The 20,361-nt window shown below is 38.1% G+C and overlaps 1 protein-coding gene across 1 annotated transcript in view; it reads right to left on the bottom strand.

Annotated features, from left to right (window-relative positions):
- LOC150081560 (uncharacterized) overlaps positions 1-20,361 on the bottom strand; it is a 710,435-nt gene that overhangs the window by 531,590 nt on the left and 158,484 nt on the right. Inside the window, exon 5 of the mRNA XM_090380128.1 lies at positions 17,020-17,163. Coding sequence (XP_090236254.1) covers positions 17,020-17,163 — 144 coding nt within the window. The remainder of the gene's footprint in view (positions 1-17,019; positions 17,164-20,361) is intronic.

Genomic DNA, 20,361 nt, shown 5'->3' with positions numbered 1-20,361 from the left:
ATTCCATATTTCTACACTTTCTTAGTTAACTGTTTTAGCATATTGGATAACATTCTTGGGCTACCTGCAAGGATTACCTGATCATCTGAAAACTCTATTGTGCTAAGTGTTCTTCCACCTATCTTTATACCAACCTTTTTACCATCAAATGCTTCTTTGACTATTAATTCTGCAAATATATTAAATAAACTTGGGGAAAGCAGGCATCCTTGCCTCACTCCTCTCCCTATTTTTGCTGTTTCTGTCAATTCTCCGTTTAACCTGATGATGGCCTTTTGTCTTTTATACAAGTCAAATATTAGCCTAATTAATCTTTGTGGACATCCCATTTTCTAGTAGAGGTAAAAGCTCATTCCAAATTACCATGTCAAATTCTTTTGCATAGTTAATAAAGCACCATACAGATTCCTGCCATTGTTTATCATTCTTTTGCCTAAGAATCTTAAAGTTCCTATTGCTTCTCCTGTAGATAAGTTCTTTCTGAACCCACACTGTGTATCCTCTAAAAAGTGTTTGATGTAGGATTCTATTCGTAATTTTATGATTTTTAAGAGAATTTTTGATGCATGTGATATGAGACTGATGGTTCTGTAGCCTTTGCATTTGGTTGGTGCAGATTTTTTTTGGTATTGGTACTATGACAGTTGTACAATGTTCTTCTGGCCATTTTCCTTCACTATATGCTTTCACAATCAATTCAAATAGTGACTGCTTGACTTGATCTCCACTGTTCTTTATTAATTCTGCTGTAATATTATCTATACCAGGAGCTTTGTTGTTAGGAAGTACCTTTAAAGCTAGCTCAAATTCTTCTTTTAATATTTGATCTTGTTTTAAGTATTGTTGTTCTCCTTTCTCATCATATTTCCATGTGTAACTACTTGGTTCCATGTATAAATCCTCTGTATACTTTCTCCATGTCTCTTGTTGTTCTTTTGAATCAAGAATGGCATTATCTTTTTCATTCCTGATTGCTCTGGAGCAAATTGATCCTTCAGGTTGTCTCGTCCTTGATCCTTGGTCCTTGAGGTCGTCTTAGACATTCTCTCAGATATGCCAGACAAGCTGTACTTGCTACCTGGGAGTCTAAAACGCTGATGGAACTGATATTCGGGTGACACTCAAGTAAAGTGGACCCAATTTCGGCAAAGTCTGGATGGTCTGTGACAGCCAAATCCTCTGCTTGCACCTTCATGATGGTGGAACTGTTAGTAATCCTGGGTATAACCTCCATGCACAAGTACATGGTGGGTGACCACCCAGGTGTGAACCAACGTAAGCATGTGGTGTGGGGGCTAAACCAAGGTGTAGCCCCCACACCACATGGAGGAATGCCACCCCTCTATGTTACCAGGCAGTACTAGATGGTAGATGACTCTCATCAACCGGTGAAATACCACCACTTTGCTTATTGGAGGCTTGAAGTGGTGGAACCCATATTTAGTCTCTACAGCTAAGTTCCAGTCAACCTTCCCTATCTCTTCCATCATGCAGTATGATTGATGACTTTTGAGGTTATGATGAACGTCGTGGCAAGATCCAATATTCCTTACATTTCAAGGGTACAGCTCTAAAATGGTGTTCGCAGGCCGGCCGCTAGTTAGTACACCGGACTGAACCTATTGGTAACTCTATAGGAGGCTTCCGAATCAGCTAGTGTATAATCTTGCTACCTCTACTCTGCCAGACAGTGACTGGAGGGAGTCCGAGAAATGTGGGTGTGTGTGTGCGGGAGGCATTGCCGAGGCCACATTATGTCAAGGATCTGGGTATATTCTTACCACGTGTACACCATATCCAAAAATTTCATTACTTCATACAGCATGTCCCACCCACTTTTTCTTACTAGTGAATATACCATGAATTGTCAAACTAATAGAGCAAGCTCATCTGCAAAAAGATATAAACCTCCCAAGCACTTCCTAATTCATTTCATAAATATACGTGTTCTCAATTCTAATCTCAACGATTTCCATATCCACTTGCAGTCTGCCAAACCCCACGTACTTTTTCTGACAGAATCTCAGTTATCAGTTGATTCAACTACTGCTCATCTCAGATGCCTAAATTATTCGCTGTATGATTCCTTTCGCCTCAAAGTTGGTACTTGTGCATATGTCCGTTCTGATATTCCCTGTCAGAGACTTGACAATTTGGAATCTCCTCTCTTTGATCTTCTCTGGCTTAAAATCTCTCTACCTCATTGTGTCAAATTCATCTGTTGTCTCTACCGTTCTCCCAACTCCACTAATCACTTGGAGCTCTTTCACTTCCTCTCTTTGCAACTTGACTTTCTCCAGTCCAACTTTCCTAACAGTGAGGTAATTTTCCTTGGTGATTTTAATGTTCACAACACCAGCTGGCTTCTGTTTTCTAGTCACACCGACCCAGCAGGTCGAGATGCTGAGGCTTTTGCAATTACTAATGACCTAGCACAGATTGTTCATTTACCTACAAGAATACTGGACAATCATAATTATACAGCCAATACGCTTGATCTTTTTCACACAAACAACCCTTCTAAGTACATGGTCAAAGTGAGAGGTCCTTTAGGCACTTCAGATCACAACTTGGTGATTGTCTCTTCTCCAATGGAACCTTTATCTCATGGCTATTCCCAACCTTGTTTTGTTTGGCATTACAAGAATGCAAAATGAGATGACCTGCAAGACTTCTTTTCTTCTTTTTCTTAGTCGGATTACTGTTTCAAAACTTCTGATGTCAGCATTTGCTCATATCGTGTCAGTGAAATTATTCTTGCAGGAATGGAATCCTTTATCCCACACTCCACTTTAAAATCTCGTCCTTTATCTAAACCTTGGTTTTCAAATAAATGTGCTAAGGCTGTTCAAGAGAAGAATGTTGAATACCGTAATTGGCTTGTTTCTAATTCTTCAGTTTCATTTTCTGCCTACACCAAAGCTCGCAACAATTGTAAAGCAGTTATTAATCAGTCCAAACTAGAGTTTGAACAGGCTAAGAGTAGAAAAATTGCTTCTTGCCCTAAGGGTAGCTGAGCATTCTGGTCTCTTGCCAAAGCTATTGGCCGCAACTTTTGCCCATCTCTGCTCCCACATCTGTTCAAACCAGATGGTTCTGTTGTCACTTCAGCCAAGGATAAAGCTGACCTCCTAGCATCCCATTTTTCTTCCATCTCATATATTTGAAGTCATTGCGGTACAAGTAAACACATGGGTTGTGTTAGGGTAGCTAAGAATAGAAACAGGTGCATGTATGCTTGCGTGTACACTAATGCTAGGAGTTTAGTAAATAAATTTGATGAATTTGAGGTATTACTCAAAACATCAAAGGCAGATATTGTTGGGATATCAGAGACGTGGTGTCACACAGATATAAGGAATGCAGAACTGGAATTTGGGGAGTACAACGTCTACAGAAAGGATAGACAGGATAGGAAGGGAGGAGGGGTTATGCTATTAGTTAAAAAACACATAAAATCCAAGGAAGTGAAGCCAGTTGACATCGCTGGACAGTGCAGTGTTGAGTCAGTTTGGTGTGACATAAGCATAGGTAAATCAAAATTGAGAGTAGGAGTGTGCTATAGGCCTAATGACTCTGATGAGTATAATAAGATACTGTACAGGGAAATAGAATGGGCCAGTAAATCAGAGAGTCTTATAATGGGGGATTTTAATTTCCCAGATATTGACTGGAATTTGTGGGTTGGTCACTCACACACTAGCAAGGCTTTTGTGGATTTATTGGATGATTGTTTTCTACACCAGCATGTTCGGGAGGCAACTAGAGGGAGTAATACTCTTGATCTGATTATCAGTAGTGATTCTTCATGCATTAGGAATCTGCAGATAAATGAACCACTGGGTGGCAGTGATCACAGTGTGCTGAAGTGGGATTTACTCAAGGAGGTAACTACCATCAGAGGTAAAGGGAAGGGTTTTTGCTTTCGTAAAGGCGACTATGATGGTCTGAGACAGTATTTAAATTCTATACAGTGGGACCAACTGATGATGTTACCAACAGCAAATTCAAAATGGGAAGCATTCAAGGAACTAATCTTGGAAGCTACCAGGCTTTACATACCAACCAAGAAATATTGTTCAAGGTTCAGGCCTAAATGGTTGTCAGATGAACTATTGAGACATATGGCAGAGAAGAAAAATGCATGGGATACATACAAATTAATGGGTGACGTGGAAGCCTATGATAGATATAAGTTGGTCTGTAACCAAGTCACAAAGGAGATTAGGCAGGCAAAGGCAGATTATGAGAAATCCTTGGCAAAGGATGCAAAGAAAAACAGAAAAGAGTTCTTTACCTATTTAAACTCAAGAAGGAAAGGGATGAATCAGATTGGTCCACTGGATGTTGATGGTTCAACAGTTGAGGATCCAGCTCAGGTGGCTAACAATCTAAACGAGTATTTTGCATCTACATTCACACATGAGGAGTTATTCAGGAAGGGGAATGTCGTAGGTGAAGTAAACATTGGCAGTGAGCTAGATGATTTTCTAATAACTGAGAGGAAAGTGGAGGAGAAACTGTTGAGGATAAACATAAAAAAGGCACCCGGGGTGGATGGGATCTATCCAGTTATATTAAAGGAGGCAGCAAAGGAAGTAAGCAAACCCCTAGCCATAATTATGAGAGCTTCATTGGACTCAGGGGAGGTACCCATGGACTGTAGATGTGCAAATGTAACCCCAATTCACAAAGGAGGATCAAAGGCTGACACAAGTAATTATAGACCTGTTAGTTTAACTTCGGTTCCAGGAAAATTAATGGAGGCACTGGTTATAGAAGCACTGCAGGATCATCTGGACAAGAATTCAGTTATAGCTCAGACACAGCATGGGTTTGTTAAGGGCAGGTCTTGTCTGACCAATTTGATTGGATACTATGATGTAGTCACAAAAGAACTGGATGCAGGGAATAACTTTGATATTATATATTTGGATCTTAGAAAGGCTTTTGATACTGTTGCGCATGGAAGGCTGCTGCACAAATTGGAGAAGTGTGGCATTCGAGGCAAATTGCTGCTATGGATAAAGGGATGGTTGAGTGGCAGAAGACAGAGAGTGGTAATCAATGGACACTGCTCAACGTGGACTAATGTTATTAGTGGAGTTCCTCAGGGTTCAGTGTTGGGTCCATTGTTGTTTTCTGTATTTATAAATGATATTGATGATGGTGTATCAGGCTTAATGTCCAAGTTTGCAGACGATACAAAGGTTGGCAGGGTTGTTAAGGACACTACTGATACTATGCTGCTGCAACAGGATCTGGAAAGGTTGAGCAGATGGGCTGAGAGGTGGCAAATGAAGTTTAACATTGACAAATGTAAAGTACTACATATGGGAAACAGTAACCCCAGATCAACGTATCAACTCTGTGGTACTACGCTGACAGTGGTAGAGAATGAAAAGGACCTGGGGGTAATTGTGCAGGCAGATATGAAGTTCTCTGAGCAGTGCAGACGAGCTGCAAGAGTAGCTCATGGTGTCTTGTCAATGATATACAGGAATTTTTCTAGCAGGGACAGGGATGTGATTATTCCCTTGTATAAGGCATTGGTCAGGCCACACCTTGAGTACTGTATACAGGTCTGGAGGCCTCATTTCAAGAAGGATGTAGAGCTGCTGGAACGAGTACAGAGAAGGGCAACAAGATTAGTGAATGGAACAAAGGGTTGCTCTTACGAAGAAAGGCTTAAGTTTTGCAAATTACAGAGCCTGGAGACTAGGCATCGCCGAGGTGATCTGATAGAGGTGTACAAGGCTTTGAATGGCTTGAGCATGCTCAATGCCGATGGGATTCTTCCTCTTGCTCAGAATAATCACCTGAGAGGGCATAAATTCAAATTGAGGAAGGACGGATGTCGGATAGATGTGCGGAAATTCGCCTTTAGCCAGCGGGCAGTTGGTTTGTGGAATAGACTTCCATCGCTTGTTGTTGAAGTTGATAGCCTAAACAAATTTAAGGCTCAGCTGGACAGGTATTTCGAACGAATTGAGGGGTGAAATGGGAGTAGTGGTTGTTTTTTTTTTTTTTTTGGCTGATGCTGAATAAGCTTGCTTTCTTGCATCATATGCCTCTACTAATGGTAATGCTAATGCTAATATTAATGATCTTGGTGAAACACCTCCCACAATTCCCAACACGCTCCATTCAATGTCTCCTGTGGTCTTCCGTCAAAAGGATATCAGAAGGATTTTGATGAATCTTGATGCTAAGAAAGCTCCAGGTCCTGATGGTATTTCTCCACTTGTTCTCAAAACCTGTGCTCCTGAACTTACTCCTATTCTTTGCCACCTTTTTTCACTTTCTTATTCCAAAGGTGTTTTTCCTTCTGCTTGGAAATTTGCTCATATCCAGCCAGTTCCTAAAAAGGGTGACAAATCCCTCCCATCCAATTATTGTCGCATTGCAATTACTTCTACTCTTTTTAAATTAATGGAGAAATCAATTAACCGCCAACTCTTAAACTACCTCGAAACCTTCCGTCTGATCAATGATTGCCAGTATGGATTCCGTCAGTCTCGATCCATTGGTGATATTCTGGCTTATATTACCCATTTATATACTAATTCAATGGAAAGGTTTGGTGAAACACAAGTAGTTGCTCTTGACATCTCAAAGGCTTTTGATCGTGTTTGGCATAAAGATCTTCTAAACAAGCTTCCATCTTATGGTTTGCCAACTGTTTTTAGTAATTGGTTATCCAGTTTTCTCTCTGATCGCTCACTGAGGGTGATGGTAGATGGCTCTCTGTCTTCTAACTTCTCCACTAATACCGGTGTCCCCCAAGGTTCAAGTTCTTTCCCCCACTCTTTTCCTCTTGTGTATTAATGACCTTCTTCCACTGCCTGGAAATCCTATCCATAGTTTTGACGTTGATAGCACATTGCATTCCACTTTCCATTTTGAGAAACCTTGTCCTGCTCAATCAGCTTCAACTTCTCGAAAATCTGCTATTAATTCCTTAAATGCCGATCTTCAGGTAATTCTCTAGTGGGGCAATGACAACTTAGTTGATTTCAACCCTTCTACAACTCAGTCTTGTTTTATATCTCGCAAAAAAGGATTCTTCTGCTCCTATGCTTATCTTTAGTGACACTCCGATTTCTAGGCAAAATGATATATCTCTTTTGGGGATTACACTGACTTCTAATCTCTCTTGGCACAAGCACATTACAAATATTGCTTCCTCTGCATCTAAAAAACTTGGTTTTCTCTTTCTCTCTCGGCGTTACTTTTCTTCCAAACAGCTGCTCACTCTGTATAAATCGCAAATCCACCCTGCCATGGAATATTGTTCCCACATCTGGGGTGGTGCCCCCAAAACCTCTCTCAAGCTTCTTGATTCCATTCAGAAGAGGGCAGTTAGGTTAATTAATGATTCATCTCTAACAGAGTCTCTCCACTTGCTTTCTCATAGACGTACTGTTTCTGCTGCATGCCTCTTCTACAGATACTTCCATGGGCGCTGCTCTTCTGAATTGGCTTCTATAATTCCCGCTCTCTCTTTCAAAACAGTCTGAACACGTGCCGCCACCAACCCACATCCATTTACTGTCCAACTTCAAACCCACAGAACCAACTTTTCAACTGCCATTTTCTGGAACAACCTTCCTTCATACGTATTTCCTGAAAATTGCAATCTACAGAAGTTCAAGTCCAATGTCAACAAATATCTTCTTTCATCTTCTCAACCTCCAACCCAAGCACGGTACTAATTACTACAGGTTCTAATACCTCTCGTGTTTGGGGTTCAGATAAAAAAAAAAAAAAAAAAAAAAAATTCCATTACATTTTTCTTGTTATTTCTTTAATTTTCTTGTTTGTCCATACTGCATTAAGGTTTCGATTTCTTGGCATTGTTCTGTCCACTGTTTATCTTTTGCTTTTCTACATTCTCTATTAATTTCATTCTTGAGAGCACGGTAATTATTTTTCATATCTTTTGTTTTCATATTTTTGAAGATTCTTCTTTGATCCATCATTTGAAGGATGTCTTCTGTTATCCATGGTTTTCTTTTCCCTTGTTTACATTTCCCAGAAATTTATGAGCTGCTTTGTTTATAGTTTCTTTAATGTTATTCCACATCTAGTCAATATTGTTTATCATACTTTCCTTGTTTACCTCATTACAGCTGTTTGTAGTATTCTGAAATAGTATTCTTATTTCTTTATTCTTTAGTTTTTCTAGGTTCCATTTATTATTTATTTTCTTTCTATTAATTTTCTTTAGCTTTAGTTCTGTTATCATTTTTGCCATTGAATGGTCACTGTCCACATCTGCTCCTGGAAAATACATGGTTTTTTACCTAATTGCGGTAACTTTGTTTCAGCAGAATGTAGTCTAACTGATATCTACGAGAATCTCCAGGATTTTTTCAAGTATATACCTATGTCGTAGTGCCGCCTGGAAACCAAGTGTTAGCTACTACAAATCTTTCTTGACTACAGAAATCAATTAGTCTTTGTCCTACCTGTTGGTTTTCTATAAATTTTAAATTGTATGTTCTTGTTAACCCTGGTTTGAGTAAAATTTAGAAAATTTATAGCATTTTTTTGCAGGTGTCTCAGAACTAGTGTTTCATGCTATTAATGATGGACTTGTGTTCCTTTTTGATGAGTCGAAGGTCCTGAATACTCAGCAGGAATACTTTAAGTTATTAATTGCAGAAACATTGGAAATGAGATTAAATCCCGACTCTATTTATGTACGTAGACCTTACAATATCTCGGATTCGTGAAATCTAACGCACATGTATAAACAGCAGTTCACACATTGGTCAGCATAATATTAATCTCGTGCTAGGTTATGAAAAAGTTTGTATAAAACAAGGGGGAGATATCATTTTTGATCTGCTTTTGATTTCTTGTGAACACGGAAATGATCCGAATAAGTTAATCCAAATAAGTTAAAGGAAGTTTTAGACAATTTTAAAGTTTAAATTATTTCTAAATTGATGTATAGTTACATCATGGTAACCAGACTTTCAGAAAGTTTTAGACAATTTTAAAATTTAAATTATCTGTAAATTGATGTATATTTATTTCATGGTGTCAAGATTATCAAGACGATTTCAATTCTCATATTAGCATGTGTTATTGGTTGGTTTGGGAGGTTGATGGCTGTCGACTTTCCGCAAATCTTTTTGGTGTGCTAGGTTGGATATGAGTATTGAATACATGACGATTTTAATACTTAGTTTTTTTTAAAATCATAAATTGATTTAATTAACATGGTAGGCTAATTCACATAAGAATACATTTATACGATTGAGTGTTGAGAGAATTACAGTCCTACAAATTACTCTTATAATTTAAGTTCAGTCTCGCAGTGAGCGTCATCTGAGTAGGACAGCTTATTATCTTAATTGTGTTGTGTGTCCACATTAGGCTACTTGTGCTTAAAATATTACCTGTGCTAATGTGAATATCCATGGGTTCTAAACAAAGTACATCTATTAAAGAACAAAGCCTAAGAGGGCCAAGAAAATAATGACTTTGAATGGGAAATTGCGGAGTCTAGATAAATGTCAAGAAGGGCTCACATACGCGGCCATAGGCCACATGTTTGGTATCGACAAAAGTACCATATGATACATAAGGAAACAAGAAACTGAGATCAGAGATGCAGTGCAAACTGGTGAATTCTTACTGCTAAATACACAAATTATGTACATGATAAAGTGATGTTAAAAATGGCAAATGTACTGTTTATTTGGATCAAAGACCAACAAAAGAAAAACTTGCCTGTGAACGTCGGTATGATTTGCACTAAGGCCCTCATTCTTTACAACACATTTAAGCAGCAAACCTCTGTACCAGCAGCACCCCGGAAACCACTTTCATTGCCAGCAAAGGCTGGTTTCAGAAATTCACCCCGTAATTAGCATTAGCATTAGTAGAGGCATATGATGCCAGAAAGCAAGCTTCTACAGCACCAGCCAAAAAAAAAAAAAAAAAAATCCTTCCCATTTCACCCATTCATTTGCTTCAAATGTTTGTCTAGTTCTGCAATGAATTTATTTAAGCTGTCAACACCTATAACAACATATGGAAGTTTGTTCCAGCAATCAACCACATGCTGGCTAAAGGCAAACTTCCACACATCTATTCTACAACTGTCTTTCCTCAATTTAAATTTATGTCCCCTTAGGCGATTGATCTAGGCAAGAGGCAGAATCCCATCAGCATTAAGGTTGCTCAAACCATTCAAGGCTTTATACACTTCAATCAGATCATCTCGCAGGTGCCTAGTCTCCAGACACTGTAATTTGCAAATCTTAATCCTTTCTTCGTAACAGCAACCCTTTGTTCCATTCACTAATCTTGCTGCCCTTCTCTGTACGCGTTCCAATAGCTCCATTAGTTACATACTTCTTAAAATGAGGCCTCCAGACCTGTACACAGTATTCAAGGTGTGGCCTGACCATTGCTTTATATAAGTATGTGCATAACACGATCTGTAAGATACAAAAATTAGTGTTAGAATTAATAAGGTCAAGTGATGAAAAGAAGCACTTCTGTATCAGCCAAAAAAATAAATAAATCATATGCAATAAAACAAAACAGAACATCGACACTATTCCCATTCCCAAGAAGTAACCATCCAATTCTGCTTTGAATTTAGTCTCAGTGCCTCTAGCACGTTGAGAAGCAATTTATTCCAGTGTACAATGACCTGGTGCCCATAAGTAAATTTCACAAAATCCAGTCTTTTTTTTTTTTTTGTTACTTTGGATTCATATAATATAATAATCATGCTGTCTGTAATGACAAATGTGATTCGCAAAGGGATTAGTGAGGCCACACCATACCCTGTTGCTATGCATGTGTGTATATGTCTGTAGGTATGTGTGTGTTTTACTAGGTGGCAGATGACTCTCATCAACCAGTGCAATATCAAAATTTATAGATGATGTCATGATCAGTAAATCAGTGGCAAGCAGCTTCTTCAGGGATGGTCAGAAAAGTGGCAGCTTTCTTTTAATTAAACAAAATGCAAGACTTTACACTTGGGGAATAGCAATCTCAAAATAACTTATATGCTCAGTGGGGTTGAATTAGAAAGAGTAGAGGAAGAAATGGTTTTTGGCAGGTACCAATATAGTCAGACATGAAGTACTCCATGAAGTGTAGGCAGACAGACAAGAAGGAGGACTCATAGTGCCCTATCGATGATTTATCAAACATTTTCTTGTAGAGATAGGTGGTCATAATCCCACTGTATAAGGCAATTATGAAACCACACTTGGAATACTGTGTCTAACTATGGAGAATGCAAGAGTCCAAAGCTGGTCAACCCATTTGGTGAGATCTGCTTTCAATATGTGGGCTCCAAAGCATGGCAAAAAAGGCAACTTAGAAGGGACCTATGAGATCTATAAGGCTCTGAGAGAGGATAGTAAAATGAATGAAGATAAAATTTATTTTCACTATCATAAATTATTCGAGAACTAGAGGCCATAAATTTGAATTACAAGTAAAGAGATTTAGACTGGATAAAGGAAATTTGGAAAATACTGTAAGAGTGGGTGCAAGAGTACATGTGAACAGGCAAAGTTTTTACGGCCCCAGAAAATAGAGAAGTTTTTGCTTTTTTATTGACTTAAATTGGCATATTAATTTATTTTTTAGAGTTGCTTTATATTCCTAGTAACAATACTTTAGTTTAAATTGAATTTAGATAGAGATTTTGTAGATTATTACTTAGTATCGGTATGGGCATCAAATCCACATGTGGACAGGTTTTGCAGCTCCTGCGAATGAAAAGTTTTTAATTATACTTAGTCGCTTTATTGACTTAAGTGTTAGATTAAATTACTTTCTATAAGTAGCTTATAGACCTAGTCAAGCTCCATGGTTTATTTTGAATGCAGATAGCGCGATCTGGAAAGTAAATAATACCTCGTGTCCGTAGATTAACCATTCGTAACTTGCCGCCATTGTTATAAGATACAACATGTGCTAGCGTAAGGTTTAACGGAAAACTAGATAGCATAAGGTTTAATGGAAAACTAGACAGCATAAGGTTTAACGGAAAATTAGATAGCGAGTATTGTAGTATCAATTAATCAGTAGAATTTATTAATCTTATTAAATTTAATTGTCAATTGAATTGTACTTTTTTTTTTTTTAACTATATAAATATAGCGACCTAGTTATTACAAACGTAACATCATAAATTAATACATATAAGATGACAGGGGATAAGGAAGTCATATAACGTAATTCGGAGATAAGGAAGTCACATAACATAACTCGGAGATAATATTCGATACCGAAATACATATATAGAGTGTTATAACTGCATTGGGATATAGATTTAAGGTTATATTTTGTATTGGAATTTTATTGAATTGAATATAAATCATATGACTCAGACCAGAGCAGCAAAGCAAAAGGCTCAAACTAGTAGAAGTGCGGTTAGCTCAGGGGAGAACTGAGGGGGGCAGTTGTCCTCTGAATCATAGTCTATTGAAATGCACTGCTTGTTTGATGTTTGTGGAGCAATCAGGAATGGGACATGATATTGCCAAGGGGAATATCATGTCTTTTTGTGTGCGCGATGTAAGGAGTGCGAGGAAATCAGGTGCCAACTCGGCATTGTTATGGGCTTATATGAGAGTTTGAAGGACAGGGTGGATGCCCTCGAAGGATTTAAATTGAGGGTCCATCAAGCTCACAGCTGCCCACATCAATGCCAGAGCTTGCACTTGAACATCACACAACACAGCAGCAACCCCCAAGTCAGGAATGAGCTGGTCCCAAAGGACCTAGTTGTTGAAGGTGACTATTGTCAGGGAAACAGGAAACATATTGTGCAAAAAGGATAGATGGAACAGGACCAGGGTATGTCTGTCAGGGGCAAAGGTTGATGACGTTGTAGGGCAGATATCATCCTTTAAGGGCACAAAGGGTGATATCATTGTACATGTTGGCACTAATGATATTAAGAGTAGGAGGCCAGCAGAATTACTAAACAAATAAAAGACAACACTGAAAAAAAGCCTTGAGTTAGGGTTGAATTTGAAGGTATCTGCAATTCTGCCCAGACACAATAGGGGGGGGGAGTATATGATGAGAGCCTTGTCAATCAATTCGGCACTGGAGAGATTGTGCAAGGCTCAAGGGGTAGAATTTTTCTCAGCCTGGTCTGTGCTTGTTAACAGGAGAGACTGCTTCTACAGGGATACACTTCTATGGGATACACTTAAATAGGAAGGGTGCAAGAATATTTGCTGATGCTATTGAGGCAGAGTTAGGTGGGTAGGAAAACTGTTAGCTTTGGGAGGATACACAGACTAATAGATTAACAGTAGCTGCTGGCAGAGGTAAAAGTGATTCTTGCACTACTTCTATTGAAATGCAACTGAGCAGCAGCCTGGAAAGAATGGCAATGGGAATTTCCAGGACTGCTAGGAGTCATAGTGGGACAAGCAAACACATGGGCTGTGTTAGGGTAACTAAGAGTAGAAACCGGTGCATGTATACTTGCATGTACACCAATGCTAGGAGTATAGTTAATAAATTCAATGAGCTTGAAGTGCGAGTTGTTTGTTATTTGGTTTTTAGGAGCATTAGCAACTAAGGCCATATTGCTCCGAAGATATGCGGTAGTCATTCCCTAACCTTTCCGCATCCTCCGTATTTGGTGGTCACGGGCTCGAACCCCGGTCTAATCAAGATGCGTGTGCTAAGCACTGATGCTCCTGCCCACCTGGCTACGAAGGTGCCAGAGAAGACAGAGAGTGGTAATCAATGGACACTGCTCTTCGTAGACTAATATTATCATTAGTGTAGTGGAGCCCCTTAGGGTTCAGTGTTCGGTCCATTGTTATTTTCTGTATTTATAAATGATATTTATGATGGTATATCAGGTATAATGTCCAAGTTTGCAGACGATATGAAGGTTGGCAGGGTTGTTAATGACACTAATGACAGTACACTGCTGCAACAGGATCTAGAAAAGTTGGGCAGATGGGCTGAGAGGTGACAAATGAAGTTCAACATTGACAAATGTAAAGTACTACATATGGGAAGCAGTAATCCCAGAGTAACGTATGAACTCTGTGGTACCACACTGACAGTGGTAGAGAATGAAAAGGATCTGGGGGTAATTGTGCAGGCAGATATGAAGTTTTCTGAGCTGTGCAAACGGTCTGCAAGAGGAGCTCATGGAGTCTTGTCAATGATATACAGGAATTTTTCTAGCAAGGATAAGGAGGTGATTATCCCCTTGTATAGGGCAATGGTCAGGCCATACCTTGAGTACTGTATACAGGTCTGGAGGCCTCATTTTAAGAAGGATGTAGAGCTGTTGGAACGAGTACAGAGAAGAGCAACAAGATTAGTGAATGGAACAAAGGGTTGCTCAAACGAAGAAAGGCTTAAGTTTTGCAAATTACAGTGTCTGGAGACTAGGCACCTGCGAGGTGATCTGATTGAGGTGTATAAAGCCTTGAATGATTTGGACAGGCTCAATGCAGATGGGATTTTTCCTCTTGCTCGGAATAATCGCCTGAGAGGGCATAAATTCAAATTGAGGAAAGACGGTTGTATGATAGATGTGCGGAAGTTTGCCTTTAGCCAGCAGGTGGTTGAATGCTGGAACAAACATCCATCCGTCATTGTAGAAGTTGATAGTTGAAATAGATTCAAGGCAGAACTTGACAAACATTTGGAGTGAGTGGATGGGTGAAATAAGGGGTTTTTTTTTTTTTTTTTGGCTGATGCTATATAAGCTTGCTTTCTTGCATTATGTGCCTTTGCTAATGCTAATACTAATTTACTTTTAGCCTGAATTACTAGAATTACTAGCCTGAATTATTAGAATAAAGGATGGAGTTGAGACTGCCGGCTTGGGAAAATTCAAAGGTCTGGATGGTTAGCAATGTGAAGCGGAGAAACACATAGGTTGTTTATTTTCTACTTCATTTTCTTAGATTTATTTTCATTACTAATTTTTATTATTTATTTTTTAGGAATTTTTATTCAGTTATTTATTTTATTATTATTTATTTTTAGCCCAGAAAAACTAAAGCCAGTGGCATCATTGTACTATATGGCTAATAGCAATTCATTAAATTAATACAGAAATATGTATATACAGTAAACCCTCGATTTAATGGACTAATAGGGGAGAAGGGGTGTCCATTAATACTGAAAGTCCATTAAATCAAATGTAACCTGGGAGGACATTCTTTATTGTTCTTAATGTAAAAAAAAGCTTTAACACAATATATAGTACTGTAACGGCCTCCGTAGACGAGTGGGCAGGAGCGGGAGTGCAGTAGCACACGCTCTTTGAGTAGACCAGGGTTCAAGCCCCTGACTGCTGAATACGGTCGATCTGCCAACCCGCACTGAACCAGCATGGCAGATTATGGTCCATTTCCCTCAGCATGAATTGTTGAGGAGGCTTCCATCCTGCAGTGGCTGCACTGTACTTTTTTTTTTTACAGTACTGTACAATATAAAATTATGTTGCAATTTGGAGTTTGATTTATGGATATCAGAAATAGTTTGTTTTTTTTATGCCGTAAATTTCACAAACACATGCTACTGAGATGCCTTGTTCTAATTTCTCAATTAGAACATGGCATCTCAGTAGCACTAATTTCAAATTTCTGTGTCACATTTAAGTTCACACACTTTATTTTAACTCCTCTATCACTTGATGCCATTTTAAATTGTAAGGATTGCAAAATTATTTAATAAATAGTCACAATTCAGAAATCACAGAAACACTTTATATACAACCTCACTGCACGATAGGTTGAGGCAGACTGAGACCGAAACAAGGCGAGTCGGTAGACCTGAAGTTTAGTGCTCCGAGTCACGTTCAGCTCGCAAGTCACAGCCTGCTCTTATCTGTAATCTGGGAAAACAGCTATTTGAACACATTTTTGGAAAGAATAACAAACAATTTCCTAACAATTTCCTGAATTTCATTATAAAAATAAAAGTAGGTAATTATCAAAACAATAATGGAAATAGGTAATTATTATTTATTTTTAATTAATAATAACACTGAAGTTTTGTATAACCTAAAAAAAAAATAATACGGTCAAGATTAATATGTACATTACTGTATTATTATTTGTCTAATCCGTTAAATCCGAAATCCGTTATATTGGGGTCTGTTAAATCAAGGGTTTACTGTATTATTAGTATCAATGTTTTCTTGTTTTTTTTTTCTTTTTTTTTTTCTTTCATGAAATTCAAATAACTGAATTCAAAAAAAAATAAAAATACCATAAAATGGACCAATTTTTAACTTGTCTTTAATCTTTTTATCTTCTGATGTTGAATTATTAGCAAAAAGGTAGTGTCTCAAACTAGTTTTGTATTTTGACTTAAGTCAAATACAAAACTAGTCTGATCCACTACCTTTAAAAGACAAATTAGGGGCTCATATCTGGTGAGTATGGGCTTGGCACATCTGGGGTCCTGAGCTGGATATCAGTATTCTTCTCTTTCTTGGTGATTCCCTTCTACTTCTGACTCTCTCTCTCAGGGTAATTCAGAAATATTTTTTTGGCTGTTGCAGCATAAGCTTCAGGCTTCCTTGCACCATATGGCTGATAATAATAATAATAAAATTATTATTATTATTATACTATACAATACAATACAATTTTATTTATCAAGAGAATTCTTTTATAATAAATGAAGCTATATAGCTATTATTATTATTTTATTATTAAATAATAATAAAATTATATAAAAATATCAAAATTTCAAATTAATCAAATATTAAAAGTCAATTAATTTGACTTTTAATAATAACACAAAGAATGTCTTTTCACATAAATATGTAGTGCAAAACGGCATTAAGTTTTTTGACACTATAATCAGACCTCAGCCAAATCGGACAGATTATAATCACAAAATAACTCTCAACATAACATCACATGATAACTCTTACAAGGCTACGAAAAATAATTAAAAGACTAAAAAATAAGATGAAACTAAAGTTTAAGACATTCCACATAATTTAACTTTCAGTTAAATAGAACCTACAGAATAACACTGCCAAAAAGGGAGATTCAGATATCAGTTCCTTTAGAGCTCGAGCATTCACATCTTCAATAGCTTCAGCTTCATCACCTAGATCTTGAAACTCGAACAACCAGTTCAATACTTCTTCCTCATTTAACAGATCTCCTAAACATAAAAAAAAAATTTAATTCATAAAAAAAAATCAGCTTATGATGTGCACATATAAATACTACTGCGAGGATTATTATTACTGTTTAAATGCACAATTAAATAAAAAAAAATAAAGTTATGATATATATATTCATCATCTTCAATGTTGCTGATCCACTGCAGGATAAAGGCCTCCTCAACAGATTTCCAACAACTACAGTTTTGTGCTTTCTGTTTTCATTGTACACCAGAAATTTCACAATTTCATCGAACCACCTCATCTTATTCTTTTTCTTGAGAATATGGAGTCGAGCAGTATCCAATCCAAAATTTGTTTGGACCATCTATCATCAGTTCTTCTTGATATGTGACCTGCCCATATCCATTTTAAGTTCTTTGTTCTCTCAGTGATGTTACAGACCTAGGTTTGTTGGTGAATCCATGCACGTTTTTCAGTCTCTTTTGGTTATGTTTAAAATTCGGCACTCCATACTTCTTTGTGTGACCCTCAGCCTTTGTAAAGCTTTGGAATTCAATGCCCATGTTTCACAGCCATAAGTTAGGACATTGTTCAAAAACTTTTCGTTTGAAACAGAGTGAAAGTTTGTCTTGAAGGATTAAGCTTTGCAAATGCTTGCCATCCCAATTTTGAATTTTTTCCTTTTGTCAGGTACTTTGTTAAGTAGAAGGCATTTGAAAATAGTTTGGATAGAGCTTTACACACTGGCTCGCCTCCAGCTTTCAACGTTCAACAGTGACTTTATCAGATCCTCCTGCTTGACCAATTTTCATTGATTTTATAGCATCTTCTACTTCTATCAAAATTTCTGGTACAGCTTCTGCATCTGGTGTTGGATCCAGTTGTTGTCCTTTATCCTTATATAGATTTGAATAAAATTCTTCCATTCGTTTTAGTATCTGTTACTGGGTTTTTGTTGTTGTGTCATCCTCAAGCTTCAAAGCAAACATTTGTGTCTGCTTTGAAACACACAATAGCAAACATTTTTGTTTGCTATTGTATGTTTGTTGTTTTGCTTTCTTTAGCCCTTGATTTTCTTCTAGTTGTTGTTGTTGTTGTTTGGTTTTAGGAGCATTAGCAACTAAAGCCATATTGTTCTGCGGTGGTCATTCCCTGACCTTTCCACATCCTCCGTATTTGGTAGTCACAGCCTCGAACCCCAGTCTAATCAAGGTTCGTGTGCTACGCACTGCTGCCCTTGCCCACGAAGGCGCTGATTTTCTTCTAGTGTTCTTCTGACAAGATCAATGTTGAACTTGCACATTTTCTACATATTCTACCTTGTTTCTTATGTTACCACTTTTCTTCATTTCTCATCTCTTTTTCATCATGTCATTGTTTCTTTTGATATTCTGGTTGGTTTTTCTTGTTTTAAAGTAGGTGCAAGGGCATAGGCAGTATCTACAATAGTCTCAATGACTTTGTCATTATTGGCTGAAATATGTGTCAGGTTGGTCTTGCAGCACACAAAAATGATTGGACAGTTCTAGTTCAAAGTTTTGATGGCTTTTTCAATAGTTGGTTAGTGCCGACCTTCGCTTTAGTTGACTTGACCAATTTCTTTCATTCTTTTTTGCATTCAATTGTGATTTTTGTCTCAGTAGCCAATAGTCACTTCCAACATTAAAATGGCTCAAGACTGAGCAGTCAATGAATATTATTTTACTGCTTGTCAGTATGAAGTCAATTTCAGTAGTGTTTCCAAGAGGGCTCTTTCATGTGCATTTTTTCATGTACATTTTCATGCATTTTGAATGGGCCTTTTTCTTGAGGAATAGCATTAGCATTAGCATTAGTAGAGGCATTTGATGCAAGAAAGCAAGCTTATGCAGCATCAGCCAAAAAAAAAAAAAAAAAAACCCACTTCCACTTCACCCCTCTGTTCGTTCAAAATACCTGTCCAGCTGAGCCTTAAACTTATTTAGGCTATCAACGTCCACCACAAGGGATGGAAGTCTGTTCCACCAACCAACCACCCGCTGGCTAAAGGCAAATTTCCGCATGTCTATCCTACATCTGTCTTTCCTCAATTTGAATTTATGCCCTCTCAGGTGATTTTTCTGAGCTAGAGGAAGAATCCCATCAGCATTGAGCATGCTTAAACCATTCAAGGCTTTATACACCTCTATCAGATCACCTCGCTGGTGCCTAGTCTCCAGACACTAATTTGCAAAACTTAAGCCTTTCTTCGTAAGAGCACCCCTTTGTTCCATTCACTAATCTTGTTGCCCTTCTCTGTACTCGTTCCAGCAGCTCTACATCCTTCTTGAAATGAGGTCTCCAAACCTGTATACAGTACTCTAGGTGTGGCCTGACCATCGCCTTATACAATGGGATAATCACCTCCTTATCCCTGCTGGAAAAATTCCTGTATATCATTGACAATACTCCATGAGCTACTCTTGCAGCCTGTCTGCACTGCTCAGAGAACTTCATATCTGCCTGCACAACCACCCCCAAGTCCCTTTCATTCTCTACCACTGTCAGTGTAGTACCACAGAGTTGATACATTGCTCTGGGGTTGCTGTTTCCCATGTGTAGTACTTTACATTTATCAATGTTAAACTTCATTTGCCACCTCTCAGCCCATCTGCTCAACCTTTCCAGATCCTGTTGCAACAGCATAGTGTCAGTAGTGTCCTTGACAACCCTGCCAACCTTTGTATCGTCTGCAAACTTGGACATTAAGCCCGATATACCATCATCAATATCATTTATAAATACAGAAAACAATAATGGACCCAACACTGAGCCCTGAGGGACTCCACTAATAACATCAGTCCACGATGAGCAGTGTCCATTGATTACCACTCTCTGTCTTCTCCCCCTCAACCACCCCTTTATCCATAGCAGCAATTTGCCTCCAATGTCACACTGCTCCAATTTGTGTAGCAGTCTTCCATGTGCAACAGTATCAAAAGCCTTTCTAAGATCCAAGTATATAATATCAAAGTTATTCCCTGCATCCAGTTCTTTTGTGACTGCATCATAGTATCCAATCAAGTTGGTCAGGCAAGACTTCCCCTTAACAAAACCATGCTGTGTCTGAGCTATAACTGAAGTCTTGTCTAAATGATCCTGCAGTGCCTCCATTAATTTTCCTGGAACAGAAGTTAAGCTCACAGGTCTATAATTACTTGTGTCAGCCTTTGATCCTCCTTTGTGAATTGGGGTCACATTTGCACATTTCCAGT

The sequence above is a fragment of the Mastigoproctus giganteus genome, chromosome 8 (assembly GCF_048544385.1).
Source record: "Mastigoproctus giganteus isolate SK-2022 chromosome 8, ASM4854438v1, whole genome shotgun sequence".
Classification (NCBI taxonomy): Eukaryota; Metazoa; Arthropoda; class Arachnida; order Uropygi; family Thelyphonidae; genus Mastigoproctus; species Mastigoproctus giganteus.
Note: the sequence above shows the minus strand (reverse complement) of the source record. Positions and strands in the feature narration are given on the sequence as shown.